Below are 14,997 nucleotides of genomic sequence, written 5' to 3' on the forward strand. Positions count from 1 at the left end.
GTTCCTATGGGGACCATGTGGGTGCTGTGGCCAGGGGTAGCCCCAGAGAGGTGCTGGGGTGGGGTTTGGGTGCACCCCAGTTAATACCAGGATTACTTCCCACAGTTCATAGTTTGTGGTGACTTGGAAAAACTACACTGTGAGTGAAGTAAACTCTATAAATTAGAGCTGGGATTAGCTGCAATGCTGGGTGAAAGTTTTTTTTCCTTAAAGAAGCATTGCTAAAAAGCTGGGAGTTGCAGGAAAATACATCTGTGGAGTGAATATTTAAGGAATTTATTTTCCCACACTTCTGCCCACTGCAGTGACAGGGCAGAGCATCTCCCACTCTGGGTGCAGCCCTGAGGCTTCTCCTCTGCTCCTCACAGGGGGCTCCTTGCTCCTTGTATCTTGCAGGATCAACCAGTTTCCATCACCAAGAAAATAAGGAATTGTTGGTTTGCAGGTTACCAAACCAGGAATACCCACTTCCCAGCAGCGTCCTCCGTTCAGTGTGGGGGCCCCTAAGCTGGCCAGGCTTTTGAGGCTTTTGAGGCTTTCTCTGGTCTAGAGAAAGATGTTCCTGCCCATGGTGGGGCTGTTGGGACTGGGTGATCCTTCCAACCCAAACCTTTCCAAGTTCTGTGGTAAACATCTGAGGAGCATCCCAGACTGGCCGAAGGGAGCGCGGTAGGGAGGGGCTCTTTATCCTCTGAAGAAAAGAGAAGCAAGCTCTTTAATGTTTTTTTCTTTACAGTTTTATTTACAAAATGTATTAAAACTCTTTGTACAACACCTCATCAAAATGAGGCTCAGTAATTGATGTCCACACATGCAGTTTATGCTTTTACAGCCATTAGTTTGCTTGGCAATTTTTCTGCTCACTCAAGTGCAGTTTCAACGACCAAAAATAGGAACTTAAATTACAAAAAAAACAAAAAAGAGGAGAAAAAAAAAGAAAAAGGAGAGAATCCCCTAAGCCCCTGAAGCAAAACAAATTTAAAAAAATATACCAAAACAAATCATCATGAGACTACTGCCAAACTTCTGATAGCTTGAAGTTGGTAGCCAGAATTGGTAAGCACTCAACACATTTTAGATTTACATGCAAGTTTAAAAAATATTGAACCATTTACCAAACTCCCTTCACTGGTGTGAAGCCTCCACTCTTAAAAATTGATCTGATAAACATACATATTTTATACAGCTTTTAAGAAAAACGTTTGTTTTAAATACAACTCATAACTGCACAGCTTTAGCTCACCCTTGCTGGGGACGTGATTGTGTTCAGAAGTTGAAAAAAATCAGAGTTTCATGAAAAGAAAATGAAAACAAAACAATTTTTTGTCAATATCTCGTTAAAAACTTGAACAATAAATTATTCTCCTATGAGCTTTTAAAATGATTTTATATTACATTTTGTTGGAAATACATATTTTTAACAAGACTTTTCTTTTTATTATTTTTTTTTTGTTTTTTGTTTGTTTTTAAATCCTATTAAAAGTTCAAATCTATCATCAGCAAACTAAATGCCTAAGGGTCAGACTGGTTTAAATGAGTTTCTTTTTCACTGTATGTTATTGATGAAATAAAACTCTATCATAAACTACGGAAAATACATATTGTCGATTAGAGGTAATTAGTAAGCAGATATTCCATTGAACATTTCCCAAGTGACTGACAATATGTTTAAAGTTTTGTGGTTTTTTTTTTCTTTTTCCTTTTTTTTTTTAATTTTTATTTTTAGAGATGAAGTTCAGTAGTTTCCAGGCAGAGATTTGAGGCTGAAATGCTGCTGTCTAAGATGTTGGATGTGAGTAACAGTGAGTTCCTCCTCACAGAGAGGCAGGGACAGGAGCATCCTCTCACCAGGCATGAAACAAGAGCTGGCAGGAGCTGATATAATATAACAGTACTAGCAGGAGTCATGTTAGATCGCTTACTATTACTCTGGAACTGCAGCTAAACTGGAGTTACTGTCCTCTTCCCTTGCTTCTGTTTTACAAGGACTGTTACTGAGGAGCATCAGCTGAGCACGGTGCTAGGTGGGAGAGAACTGGGGAGAAGCAGAAGCAGGCCTGGGAAAAACTAACCTGCCTTTCTCTTGCTTCATCGCTTGATATTAAACAGTGAATTAAAATGCAAATGCACAGCAAGAAAAGAGATATATGGTCTGAACTTAAACAGCAAGTAGCTTTTCCTTTTTTTTTTTTTAAATTTTAAAAGCCACCCAATGTCATTTTAATAAAGCACCTGTAGAACAAAAGCCTGATGATAGAACAAAAAAAAAGGAATGCAACATTTTCTTCCCGCACTTTAGCTACCTTGTCAAGAAATTAATTTACTGATCTGGAAGCAAGACATGCAGTTCCACAAATTACTTTCTTTTGGATTTACAGATTCACAGTCATTGACCTTAATTGGTTTGAATGCACGGATTCTTTCCCTCCTTTTGCTGCTATACAGAATTGCTCAAATTAGCTAGAGAGGTTAAAGTGGCTCAGAAAAAAAATAAAATGACACCACTGTAAGTAAATACTGAAACATCTTGACATCAGCTCATACAAGCAGTGGCAGGCCAGTCCGCGTTTGCACGCAGCAGATTTCTGAGGCTTTGTGTCAGGAGGAGTTTCATAATTTGATACGACTGGGGTGGCTGATGAAACCAGCTGTGGCTGCTTTCAGGACACGAGTTCAGTTACTGTGCAGTGGTATCAAAGAATGGCTTTTGTTGCACTGATCTTTTTTTACAAGAATTTTTTTTTCACATACCAATATCTTGTTACCAGTCCTTTTATTTTTCCCTTTCATTTGTTTCTTTTTTTCTTTTCTTTTCCTCTCTTCTTTTTCTTTTACTTCTTTGAAGCAAAGCAAGAATATTTCAGTGATGGTTTGCATTGTTGTGAGTCTCAGAGTCTTCCATAAGGCACTGAAGGAAAAAAATACCAGTTTTTCCTATTAAAAGTACATTGCACCATCATCAATGCGTGTCATGCCTGACACCTCGGAGAGAGTACAACTGGCTCAGATGGTCCAAATCCATGAAGTAGCCACATTCTCTGCTGCTTTTTGTCTTGCATGCTGTCAGGGTGAAGATCTAAAATAAAACCAGAGAGATTTCATCACTGCCTGGCAGTGAGGGGCAGGGGAGCTCAGCCCATGGAGAGGCACAGATTGTGGGCAAGGGGCTAACAAGGCCTTTTCAGAATCATTTATCAGCAATTCAGCTCTACTTTTCCTGCTTTAGAAATCATGAAGAAGGTGTAGAAACATTTAGAAATCAGTGTAGAAGGTTTTGTTGTATTGCAACTTTTTCTTTGAAACTTCCTAAAAGCACTTACCTGATCGGATTATAGCTTACAAAACAAAGAGGAAGAGATTGGCGACAAGAGAGATGAGAATTCTGATTATACTGATTTTTAAAGCAATTACCAAAATACTTTCATTTGAACTAGCACGATGCTGGAGAGAGGAGTTACTCACTTCAGCATGAAGCCAGCTGCCTCTGTGTATAAAACAGAATTGTATCCCTCTGATCCTACTTCTGATCAGGGAAGAAATTTAAATGACTCATACTGAAAAACTGCCACAAGATGGTGTTTCAAAAGCCTCTTGCAGCAGCTCCCTGGTGCACACAACAGAAACCACAGACAGCCAAACAAAGGGCAGAAAAGAAGACGCAGAGGGTCACTCCCGGCCCGCAGCCGTACCCCTAGATTTTCACACTTTCTGTGCCGTACACGTTGTAGCCCTCCCTGTAGGTAGCATAATTCTGGGTGTTGGTGGCAGGAGCAGGTTTGAAGTTCTGCGTGTTCTTGGTGAGCTTCATGCGCTTGGACTCGGCCCGAGACTTGTAGCAGAACTCGATCAGTGCCACCATCATGGCCAGCCCCAGGCCTCCCACAAGGATATAGAACACGCCAGCAACATTGCTCAGGCTCAGAGCGCTCGTCTTGTCCTAAGAGAAACCAGCCACGCTGTTAGCTCTGCTGAGAGCAGCAGACAGACAGACAGACAGACAGACAACAGGCTATTGCATTAGGCCTAGCTGGAATAGCTACACTCATGGTGCTCAGTGTCTGGCCCACGGACCAGGGCTGTCCCCCCATCCCCGCAGCCTGGGGCTGCACAGCAGTGACTGCTCTGCCCTCCACCCTGTGGTGGGTGAAACCCTGGCTGACTCCAAGGCAATGAGGTTATTTTGGCCACTGACTTCCCCAGGCCTTTGGTGCCCCAGAGCAAGGTTGCCTATGGCTGAGCATCCCTGGTAGCAAAGGCACTGGGGGAAAGTTGTGCTGGTGGCTGCATAAAACAGCAGAATTTACAGAAGGCTGTGACAAAACTAGAAAAAGAAAAAGCCAAACCACTACACACTTGGGTTTGGTCAATGTAGGTAAAATTCTTGAGATGCTGCTGAACTTAACTACCTTTTTTCAACAGTCAGGAAAAAAAAACACCCTAGAAAGATGGTCAGTTACTTAGAGGTCAAGTATCAGCGCCCTGAGCTAAACTAGCCCCTTCTGGAGAGTGAATTATTGAATGAAACCAGACAATGTAACACAAAAATCATTGGTCAAGGTTTATCTTCCTTCAATACATGTCAGATGGGGGAGACGCTTGCATTTTTTAAATCAAGGTTCTGGAATGGGATTAAATAGAGCTGCAACCCTTCTGCTGCTGCATGGGTGGGTGGCTGTGGGCAGGAACAGCTCCTGGCTGGCACAGCTGGCTGGGCTGCCACACCACACTGGCCAGGGTGGACAGGCAGGTGCCAAAGAAATTTGTCTGTGCCCAGAGAAGGCGCTGCTGACAGAGCTCGGTTAGCGATTCTCTCTAGGGAGAGCTAAATTTGCATATAGAAAGAGTAAAATATGATTTACCTTGTAAGTGTTTGTTTCTCAGACAGTTTGGATACATGTGGTTGTAGCAAACAACCTGTCATTTACACTAAAGATCTTAATCATTTATACCTCTATTTGATCACAGTTCCCTTTGGCGGCTGCCGTGTGTTCAGATATCCCATGATCCCAAATTTATCTGACACAACAGCTACTGGGCTGTGCCCTGAGCAACTTCCAGTCCTACTGAAATCAATGAAATTTTATTATTGGCTTCGCTGGAACTTGAAATTGTCCTCCAACACTGAAAGGGTGCTCTGAAATTATAGTTTTCTGTTTGAATGATTACAGAGAGCACTTCCAAAGGCACCAAGGGAGTTAGGCACTCAACTGCGACCGATTTCAGCTGGATCTGGATTCCTCCTCCTCTTGGTGCCTTTCAAAATGTCCTTCACTCCAACAAGCCCAGCAGTTTTACAGAGTTTTCTCCCCAATGGGTCTATAAGGATAAAAAAACCCAAACCCTCCTCCTTTTAACTGAATGGTGTAAATAAATATTCTACTACAATTTAGGTGTGCAGCTACTGGGCCAATCTACATCAGGGGTGGGACTGCCCTGGGGTCTACAGTGGTCCTGCATGAGGCTGGACAGCCCCACAGCACAGCTGGTGGACAACAGGACAGTACAGCAGCAAAATGGTTCAAAGCAGTACAAAAAAGAATATTTAAGTAATGATTCACCATTAGTTTTTCTAGATTTTTTTTTAAATCCAACCAATTTTAAAATGAATTGGCAAATAGGGCAGGAAAGGTTTTTTCCGTATCAGCCGTCTGTCCTGAAAATTTGTGCCCTCAGCAAGCATGTGACCATTTCCCAAACTGACATGTAGAGAACCTAAGCAATAATTTTGAAACAAAAATGGGTTTTTTCAATAAAAATAAGAAAAGATGCTGGCCTGAATAACAGACAGTGACTGTGCTGAAACTCGCACATTTAAATGAAGACACCAGCTTGGGAGGCTTTGGGGACTTCTCTTTAGCATGTTACTAGCAAAATACTCACACAGTGAAATATACTTACAACTACAGTCTGTTACTGCACATAAGAAAAATGCTGTCATGTTCTGAGACTTACTTATTTTTTGCTATTCTTTTCTTTCAACCTTCAAAATGTAAATAGCAATTTTTGAAAGTCATTCTTGGTATAAACAAACAGTGGGTCAAAATGTGATTGCTAATCAGTACAAAAAGACCTTCAGCGACTGACCTTACTTCCGGAGTCCTTGGCTCCACATTCACCCTTATCGTACCACCATTTGTTTTTCAGCTTGTCTAAGATGCCTTGTTCACTGAGTTTCAATACTGCAAGGTTTACAGGAGTTCTTCACGTGGGAAATAACATAAATAACATTATATTATGTTATTTTATGTTATTCAATCTTTAAACTACTTTAAAACTATACAAAGCGATAAAGCAGGGTTCCTGGCCACAAAGTATTTACACTGCAGGCAACTGGATCATCCCCTTAAGTTACGCTAGAGCATCTCTACATTACCAGGTCCTGCCCATATCGCTTTGAGTAATCGGCACTCACTGTTAAATGAAGGCAGTAGAAACAAAGCAAGGCCAATCTCCCACTTTGGTGTGCCACAGGCACTTGCAGTAGCTTTACACATCTGGGTGGGTTTGATCCAGCAGGGCCCCCTATTGCACTGACAGACAGAAGCCCCCACACCGGCCACTGTGGCTGCCCACGGTGGAACAACACTTGTAGCCCCCGACCCCTGGCAGCCCCCGGCGCCTGGCGGGTCTCTGTGCACATCTGCAAAGCAAAAACCCCCAGGCTGGATCCCTGGAGGGGGATTTTGTGGCCATCACAGCCACTTCCCCCCAGGCTGGCTTCTCCAGCTCCCACGGCTGGTGCTGCAGGGGCTGCGCTCAGAGGCACCGTGCTCAGCTGCACTCCCTGAAATGCTGCATCTCCAACTCCCCCAGTCCAGGGAACTGCAGCAGAAAATAAGCAAATGCAGACCTCTGTGAAGCAAACTGATGAATATGGAAATGCTGGCTGAAAGTGCCCAGGGTGGGAAATGTTGGCAGGATGAACGGAGCTGCTGACTCGTGCTGCCAAGAGCCCACAGCCCAGGAGGGCTGAGCTCATCTGGCCCTTCCATGTGGGAAAGCAGCACCTGAGGAGCTCTTGGTTAGGTTTTGTCATTTCCACTTCCTCCTTGTGTGAAGTCTTGGGTTTTTTTCCTGCCTGTTTCCATGAGACAGGCTCCCTGTGTAAGGGACATCTTGAGTTCCTGCTCCTGCTTGAACAGCTCTCATCCCTGCTCCACAGCCATACATGGCTGAGTTCTTCTCCCCAGCAATGCTGTGCCACTTTGCACAGGATGGCACCAGGCAGACAAGTGCACAGCCTGCTTTGGGTCCATTCAGGCCTGCTGTCAGCAGAGGAGATGCAGGAGTTGCCCACGTCTGCCCCAGTGCCAGCCTCATGTCTGGCTCTTGCTGCTCTCTGCCTTTCTCCCACCCCCGCCCTAAGTGTCTGACTCTGCAGAGCAGAAGAGATTCAGGAGAAAGAGCAGCAAGACCTACACAAAACACCTTAAATATAAGTTAAATTGCACACTGGCATTTAGGGAAACATCCCTAGACTGGGAGGGCTCACAACTCTAAGCAACAGGAATGGCTGAACCCTGCCATGTCTGGGGCAGGGCAAGATGCTGAAGAAGTAGCAGGTGAAGAAAAGCCCTGTTCCCTCATCTGCCAAGAAGCTGCTTTTGGGATGGCTGTGAGTCTGTTGGTGGCTGATGCTGGGAAGAGCTGCTCTCAGAGATGCTCCGTGTCCTTTGGCAGGAGGGGGGCAGCCAAGCCCAGGAAGCTCATGGAGTATCATGAGAAAAATGATCATATTCAAGAGCTCCTGAGCTGAATGCTCCATGGCTGCTCCAACATGACCCTGTGTAGTGTCACCCAGGCCAGCAGGGAGGCAAGAGCAGGGGGAAGCCATCAAGTTGGGGACAACTGCTGGTCCCAGTGGCAGCACTGCCAGCCTGCAGAGCTGCCCAGCTGTCCAGACAGAGGCAGCACCACTCACTCCTGGCCTGCACAGGGCTCAGTTTGACACCAGCCAAGACTTCATTTTTATAAAATGGCTATTTTTAAGCGGCAGCTGTAATCTAATTAAGTATCAATCAGGTCTGGCTGTACACACTCAGCTGGACACGGCCAACGGGTGGCAGTGACAAGCCACATGAGACAGACCGTGTTTGCTGGCCCAGCACTGGCAGCAGGCAGAGCTCCTCCGCCAGGAGCCAGCGGCATCCTAAAAAGCCAGCTGTGCTGCAGCTCCGCCTGCATCCTCCTACAGGTAGGCGGTAAAACCTTAACGGGATCAAAGCACGCCCCGAGACCCTGCCAACACCCCGGGGATGCAGGGAACACTCCTGCCCCACTCGGTTACACCGATGGGGAGCAGCCAGGTCCTGGCCAAGCCACCACGATGGGCCCTCCTGGGCAGCTGGGCTGTGTCCAGACCCCTGGTGACCCCAGGACGAACACACTATGAGCAGCACTGCGTGCCTGCAATGCCAGCCAGTGAAAGCTCAGCGCCTTTACCTTCCCCTTACAAGCCCCAGCAGAGAGCAGGGTGAATTATTGCTCTGAGAACAGTACTCTCATTTTAAATTTCATTTAAAAACTATCCAATTTGGAGAGATTTTATGCAATACATCTCTCAGCTTTGAAAAGCATTGTGCAGCTGAGGCTACACAAACAATAGGAAGAAGGTTATAAACACCTTTCCTCCTACCTGCATATTTTATTGTGCAAATTTTCCCTTCCCCCCAGTCCTATTCCAAACACTATTTTTAATTTGCATGCCTTTGTAAACCCCATACGGAGTACTGAGAATTTGCATAACATCCAATACATTATAGATTAGCTTTCACAACATTATACAGTATTGGGAAACGAGGAGGCTTAATATGCTAATTAGGGTGCTTTATTTTTTTAAAGCCAAGATTGCAGCTAATTGTGCACACACAACTGCCAAAAAAAAAAAAAAAAAAAAAAGAAAAAGTAGTAAACTAAAATTATCTTAACTAAACAGATGGGAATTTGCCTAAACTGGGGTTTTCATTATCATTTGTCACAGTCCTGTTTGCCAGGTGAGGTACCACATTCCCTCAGCCTGGGTAGGAAAGAGGTGATTTGGTTTCATCAAAGTCCTAAGGAACAATTTTGCCTGCTTCCAGGAAATAAATCCCAAAACTGCCCAATGCATGAGCTGTTTCATTTGCAGCAGGATTTGAGAAACCTTATAGTGGGAGAAGGCATGATGCCTCTGCAACCCCCGGTCCAGCACTTCAGGAATGCAGTATGAGCAGGTGCAGGATGGACTCCTCATATCCCAAATTCCCAAGCTAAGTAGATATATTGGAAAGGGAGCCTGGTTGCTGATACATTTCCCATTGCTCATCTCTGAGTAGCTGTCTAGCCTGGTTCAATTTAACAGAGTCAGTCATGGCTTTGGCTGAGATTCTGATGGAAGTGCCGAGAGCCATGTCTGGATCTTGGCATTTTTCACTGAGTGCTCAGCAGTGCCCATGGAACACAAATCCTCTGTGTCACCCCTCAGGTCACACCCAGCTGGTCCCAACAGTGTCCCTTGGGCAGTGCCAGCACCCTGCCTGTGCCAGCCAGTCCAAGGCCACCAAGCTGCAAAGTGTTCTGATGGCTGTTATAGGAGGAATTGCACGGTTCTTCTAGGAGTGGTGGCTGCTGGGTCCAGGAAGGGGATTTGTCATAGCTTGTCCTGGGACTGCTTGACTGAGGGGGGATATTTAGAATTACCTTAGAGGCAGAGGAATGAAGACACTAAATTATTTGTCTGGGTCCCATGGGAAAGCTGCGTCACCAGCTACCTACTTCTCTCACTGTCCACTTCAGAGGATCATGTTCTCATTTCCTGGGGCTCTGTCTCAAAGGATCTCAATTTCCTTGTAGTTTTCTTGGGATACTTTTGTGCTTTACAGTTGTGGTTTTTTTTTGTTTTTTGTTTTTTTGTTTTTTTTTTTTTTTGTTTTAATTAAGCTGTTGTTGTTGGGCTGTATGGGTTATCCTATGAAGTCCTCGGCCCTTTCCTAGGTGGCTTCCACTGTTTTTCCATGCTTCAATTTATGATGGGATTATTTTTCATCTCCCCTGTGTAATTTCCAGACCTCTCTCTGTTAGCTTGGTTGCTTTGATAGAAGTAAAATGTTCAGAGGTTTGAGAGCTTGTGTTCTCTTGTTGTGCTCTGTATGCCAAGAAAATGAGATGAGGCCATTTGGATCAGGATGTCAGCATTTTGGATTCCACAGGATGGTATTCTTGTCCAGAAACTTGCAGTGTTTTTCTTCCTTCCCATAACTGAAGGATTTTGTTGTTTCCTTGCTTTTGCTTTTCATCCAGTATGATCTGAATCATCCAGACTTAAACCTGTGAGGTTGATTCTCTTGGGCAGCTTTACCAAACCTTGCTGAGATTTTTTTTCTACAAATAACTGGAAGACTTGAGTTTAGAGAAACAATACCAGGAGCCTCATAAGGGATAGTACTGCCCTTAGAGGGGAATTAAGCCATCTGCAATGGTTGTTTCTTTTAAGAGCAGCATGACTGTAAGATCAGCGCCCACCTGTTTTACAGGTTTTACAGAGACTGACACAAACATGATTTTATACCTTGACAGAAGTGGGTTTTATTGGTGTTTCAGATGTTTTGTTTCTCTGCCACCCTGTTAGGAGAGTCCATTCAGGTGCTGGCAGCATAACCTTCCCCTCTTCAGCCATCAGCTACTGCTAGAAACAAGCTGTGCCAGTCTTCTTCCAGATTTAATATCACACCATCCCAAAGGGGACCTCCTTCTCCTTTTGCTGTGTGGCCCTGGGGCCTCCTCCCTGCTGCACTTCAGCCCCTCAGGGTGCAGGACACCAGACCCAGAAGGCCTCTGCACCCTTTGCTGCTGGTGGCCCCAGAGGATGGGATGATACTGATGGAATGAACTGATTTTTGAAAAACAAACTCATTAAAATCTCACCCCTGAGCTGCATCCCCAAAGCTTCAGGTTCAATTTAAGAACTTGGGCCACCTCTTCTCAAATTCAGGAGGTGCTACAGCACTTTGTCATGCAGGCTGATCCTGTACAAAACATGGCGTTTTTCCAGGCTGAGTATGTTCACCATGCAGATGCTCTTTCTCAGAAGAAGGAGCTGTTATGTGCTCTTTGCAAAGGATTTATTACATTTATATTTCATTATTACCCATCTTCTATTAATGCAATTAATATAAAAAAGAGAGAACACAATGACTCAGAGGCCATCCACTCTCTCCTATTCTTTTTGAGACAGCCTTACCTGTCTGAGGGATTTCTTGCCTTGCGTCCTCTTACCAAAGCCACAGTTGCAGCTTAGTTGCAGTAAATGTTAACTGCACTGAGAAAACTGGTGGTGTTATAATATTTCTTTCCATTCTTTCTGGCCAGAACAATCTAAGTAGAAGACAAGTAAATTAATCATCAAAGAAGCAGATCTTTATTAGTCCCGAAAGTGGGAAGGTAGAATTTCTGATCCTCTCAAATTATAAATCATAACAGGTTTTTAGTGGTGTGATTAATGGCTTTTTAGGTTAATTGTCATGATTTCACCTGCACCTATTTAAAGAAGATAATCCCAAACCAGATGCTTCACCTACTGCAATCACTAGCTTCTACCAGCTTAAGACACATGTCCAGCAGGCTGCAGTCTCATATGATTGCAAAGGCTGTCCAGGCTGCTCCTTTTGGCAGGTGGGATCCAGTTACTGGCCATCATGTTTGTGTGCTGGTGCTGTAAACAGGACCCCTTCCTGAAGGAACTTGGACTGCAGTGAAGAATCTGAGCAGTTTCTTGGAAAAGCGCTGTTAATTTATGAAAAGAACATTGCGATCTTGCCAGGAAAGGACCATTTTCCAGGAAAGATGCCAGGGCCTTTGCAGACAGTGTTTGGGTTGGTCCTCAAAGTCACAGCAGGTGATGCAAGGAGTCAATGACCACTAGAGGTGAGAACTGGGAACAGAAGTCACTTTAGGACTTGAACATCTTACCCAATAATCTGCAGACTTCTTTCAGCTCTAACTGGTGTTTGACTGGCATGAAGTCTCAGCAACACTGTAGTTATGTTTATTACTTGCAATCTAGAAAAGATTTAAGTGATGATTGGAACAGCTTTGGATAATTCACATCCCGTTCCATGCTCTAATGGATGTAATATAAATGTTATACCCAAACCCAATCACTCCCAAGGAGAGTGAATGAACTCGGCAGATGGCACACTGTTCCTTTCAAACCAGATGAACCATTGCTCAGAATTCATTTAGAATTTTTAGATGCAATCTTTGAGAAAACCAAGTTGCAAACTAAAGGTGCAACAAGCAAGGCTCTTCAAAACACCAGCTGAAGTACTTCCTCAGGGTGGCACAGGATGGGGAGGGCAGTGCATGGGCTGCCCTGGCACCTCTCACTACCTGGGTTTTACAGCTGCAAGTGTTCCTTCACTCACCATCAGCTGGTTCCTGACTTTCTGTAGAGTATCAGGTGTACAGTATGGCATTTTCACAACAGTGTTGCTTGCAGCATCTTGAGAGTCCAAACACAGCTTTTTTAGGGGTAGAGGGCAAAGAAATCATCCATGAACTCGAAGGAAGACCAGAATACCATTCAGCATTGAGAGCTCCTCTCTGGCCTTGAAAACATCCTCTCTTCTTGTGTGCCTGGGGCTGTGGCTCAGGATAGCAGAGCACAAGGTACAGCAGACCTGATCAGCACTTCAGCCAGGGAGGGATGCCCGGCTGGCTCAGGAGATGTCAAACACTGGGCAAGAACTCCAACCACTGCAGCTTCACTGCTCATGAGTGGCCCCTGCCCAGGAGAGCTCCACAGGCTTCTGCAGGGCTACTTGGCCAGGACATCCATGTCCCCAGCAGCACTGTGGAGGGATGTGTGCCATCTCATCCAGCAATACAGAGTGCATTTAGAGGTGAAGCTAAGCAATTTAAGGCCAGTGGCAGTGGGGATCCTTCTCACAAAAGCAGATGGATGCTTGGTCCAAACATACAGCAAATATGGTCACCAGAACTGTCCTTGGCTAGCAGACCTCCCTGTGTACTTAACACTTCAGCTACCACAATGTACAATCCTGTGTGTTGCCAACAGGCCCTTGTTCATCTTTCCCAGCAGTACAACAGCAGACAACCAATTCCTCTGGTTGGAGAAGTGTCATGGAAATGCAGGCTCACATCACCTGGGATGCAGCACTTACAGCAAAGCTGTTTGTGATTCCCTGTACTCGGTACTGGCCCTTTGGGTGCACAGGAGAAGGTGAAATTGCAATGCCAAAGACACCCCCAGGCTCTGGCTGTGTCACACTGCATGGCATAGAACAGCTGTAAATCTGGTCTAGTATCTGGCTAGGCCACATTTATTGCTGATTTGTAGCATCAGAGCAACAGAAAGCCACAGGAGGCTTCTGGCAAATCTTTTCTTCCTGAGAGTCCAAATCTGTCCTTCCTAATGAAAGGTGACATTCTCCCTCTGCATCAGAGTGCTGTCCTGGAAAAGCCCCATGGTCAGACCAAGGGCTTGGCCTCTGCAAAAGGCTCGTTACCCTCCTGTCCAAATCTCAGTGACTTGAAGGAGGTTAGAGTCCATGGTGGTACCAGGTCTTGGTTGGTACATTATAAAGTGTTTTTTTACTTGTTTATCATTAAATAATAATAAACTTGTTTTATAATTAAATAATCCCTGTTGGTTTTGCCTAATCCTTTATTTTAGGAATCTGACGTATTTGGAGCACTCTCACTTCTACAGCAAGAAATGGCTTCCTTTGTTTCTTATGACCAGAGCTGTTCCTTCTGAACATCCCTGGGATTGCTGACATCAGCACAACCCAACAAAAACCATTATAACATCAAAGAGCTCATATGTTAAACACTTGGGTTTTCCACCTCACAGCATCAGAGAAAGGCAAGAAGAATAAGGTGTGAACAAGTAAGCATTTTCTAAATCCAAAATGCTTCCTAAAATCCTCTTGGACAAAACTACTGAAAACACTGAATTGATTGTTCCTGCTGGTGTCACTGGCTAATCTCCCTAACTTCAGGGAAAGCACAGAGGGCAGTTTGCTGCAGACATGTGGGACATGCTCTGAGGGGCAAATACCTGAAGAGCACAGAGATGACAGAATAACAAAACATTCTGAGCTGGAAGGGACCCACAAGGACCAGTGAGTCCAGCTCTTAAATGAAAGGCACATACAGGGATTGAACCTACAATCTTGGTCTTATCAGCACCCTGCTCTGACCAACTGAGCTACTCTCAGTGTGACCCCAAACAGTGGCACCACTGCCTGGCACTGCTTCCAGCCAAGCCACACATCACACAGAACCACCAGCCTTCCCTGCCCTGCTGGCAGGAGGAGAGGAGGTGATGCTGAATGCAGCCTCCAGTGCTGTTGACTGGAGCTGAGTGGGCCAGAAGGCAAGTGGCCACTGCTGCATCCCTGAGTCAGCCTGCACAGGCACAGGGCTGTGCAGGGACTGACAAAGGCAGAAATCAAGTCCAGGCTCTCTGCTTAATTTGACAGGATACCATAAAAAATATCACTAACAACCATCTTGGTATCATTAAAATATAAAGATAGAAACAATCTAGGAAGACACACCAAATCCAGCACTACTCTCTAGAGGGCATCGCTCGAGGTTAAAGACTCATCTAAATCAAATAAGGCACTTTATTCCCCCAAGCTGTATAAATCCCAGCCTGATCTGTAACTATTGAATGGACTTTTTGTCAGATCTTGTTACTGAAATATCTTCTGAATAGATACAAAACCTGAGGGTGAGTGCATCGTCCACGGGCTCTGGCCTTGCTCAGATCAGATCATCCAGCTGCCTGCTGCAATTTACCAATTTAGCAATGTCTCTTTGCCATGGCTTCATGTTTTGTGACACACCCACACTGAGGGATGGGGAAGATTTTGTTTGGAAATGGGCTCCTTATCCAAACCCACTATGTTTGTTTAAAGACTACAGTTGCCTGGTACCTCAATAAGGATTGAAGAGCCCTGAAAATAAAGGCAAAAACCCACATGGTCAACC

The 14,997-nt window shown here is 44.9% G+C and overlaps 1 protein-coding gene across 6 annotated transcripts in view; it reads right to left on the reverse strand.

Annotated features, from left to right (window-relative positions):
* Positions 1-2,818: 2,818 nt before the first annotated feature.
* The window catches only part of GRIA3 (glutamate ionotropic receptor AMPA type subunit 3), a 144,069-nt gene continuing 131,890 nt past the window's right edge, over positions 2,819-14,997 (reverse strand). For 2 of the 6 annotated variants that reach the window (XM_059859136.1, XM_059859137.1), the window contains one exon: positions 5,966-6,199. In XM_059859136.1, the coding sequence (XP_059715119.1) occupies positions 6,164-6,199 (36 nt within the window). In that variant the 3' untranslated portion in view covers positions 5,966-6,163. Of the gene's footprint in view, positions 3,077-3,689; positions 3,938-5,965; positions 6,200-14,997 lie in introns of those variants that run through there. The other 4 variants (XM_059859134.1, XM_059859135.1, XR_009488249.1 and 1 more) reach the window with 4 other exon arrangements.

This window comes from Haemorhous mexicanus, chromosome 14 (assembly GCF_027477595.1).
Source record: "Haemorhous mexicanus isolate bHaeMex1 chromosome 14, bHaeMex1.pri, whole genome shotgun sequence".
NCBI classification, from domain to species: Eukaryota; Metazoa; Chordata; class Aves; order Passeriformes; family Fringillidae; genus Haemorhous; species Haemorhous mexicanus.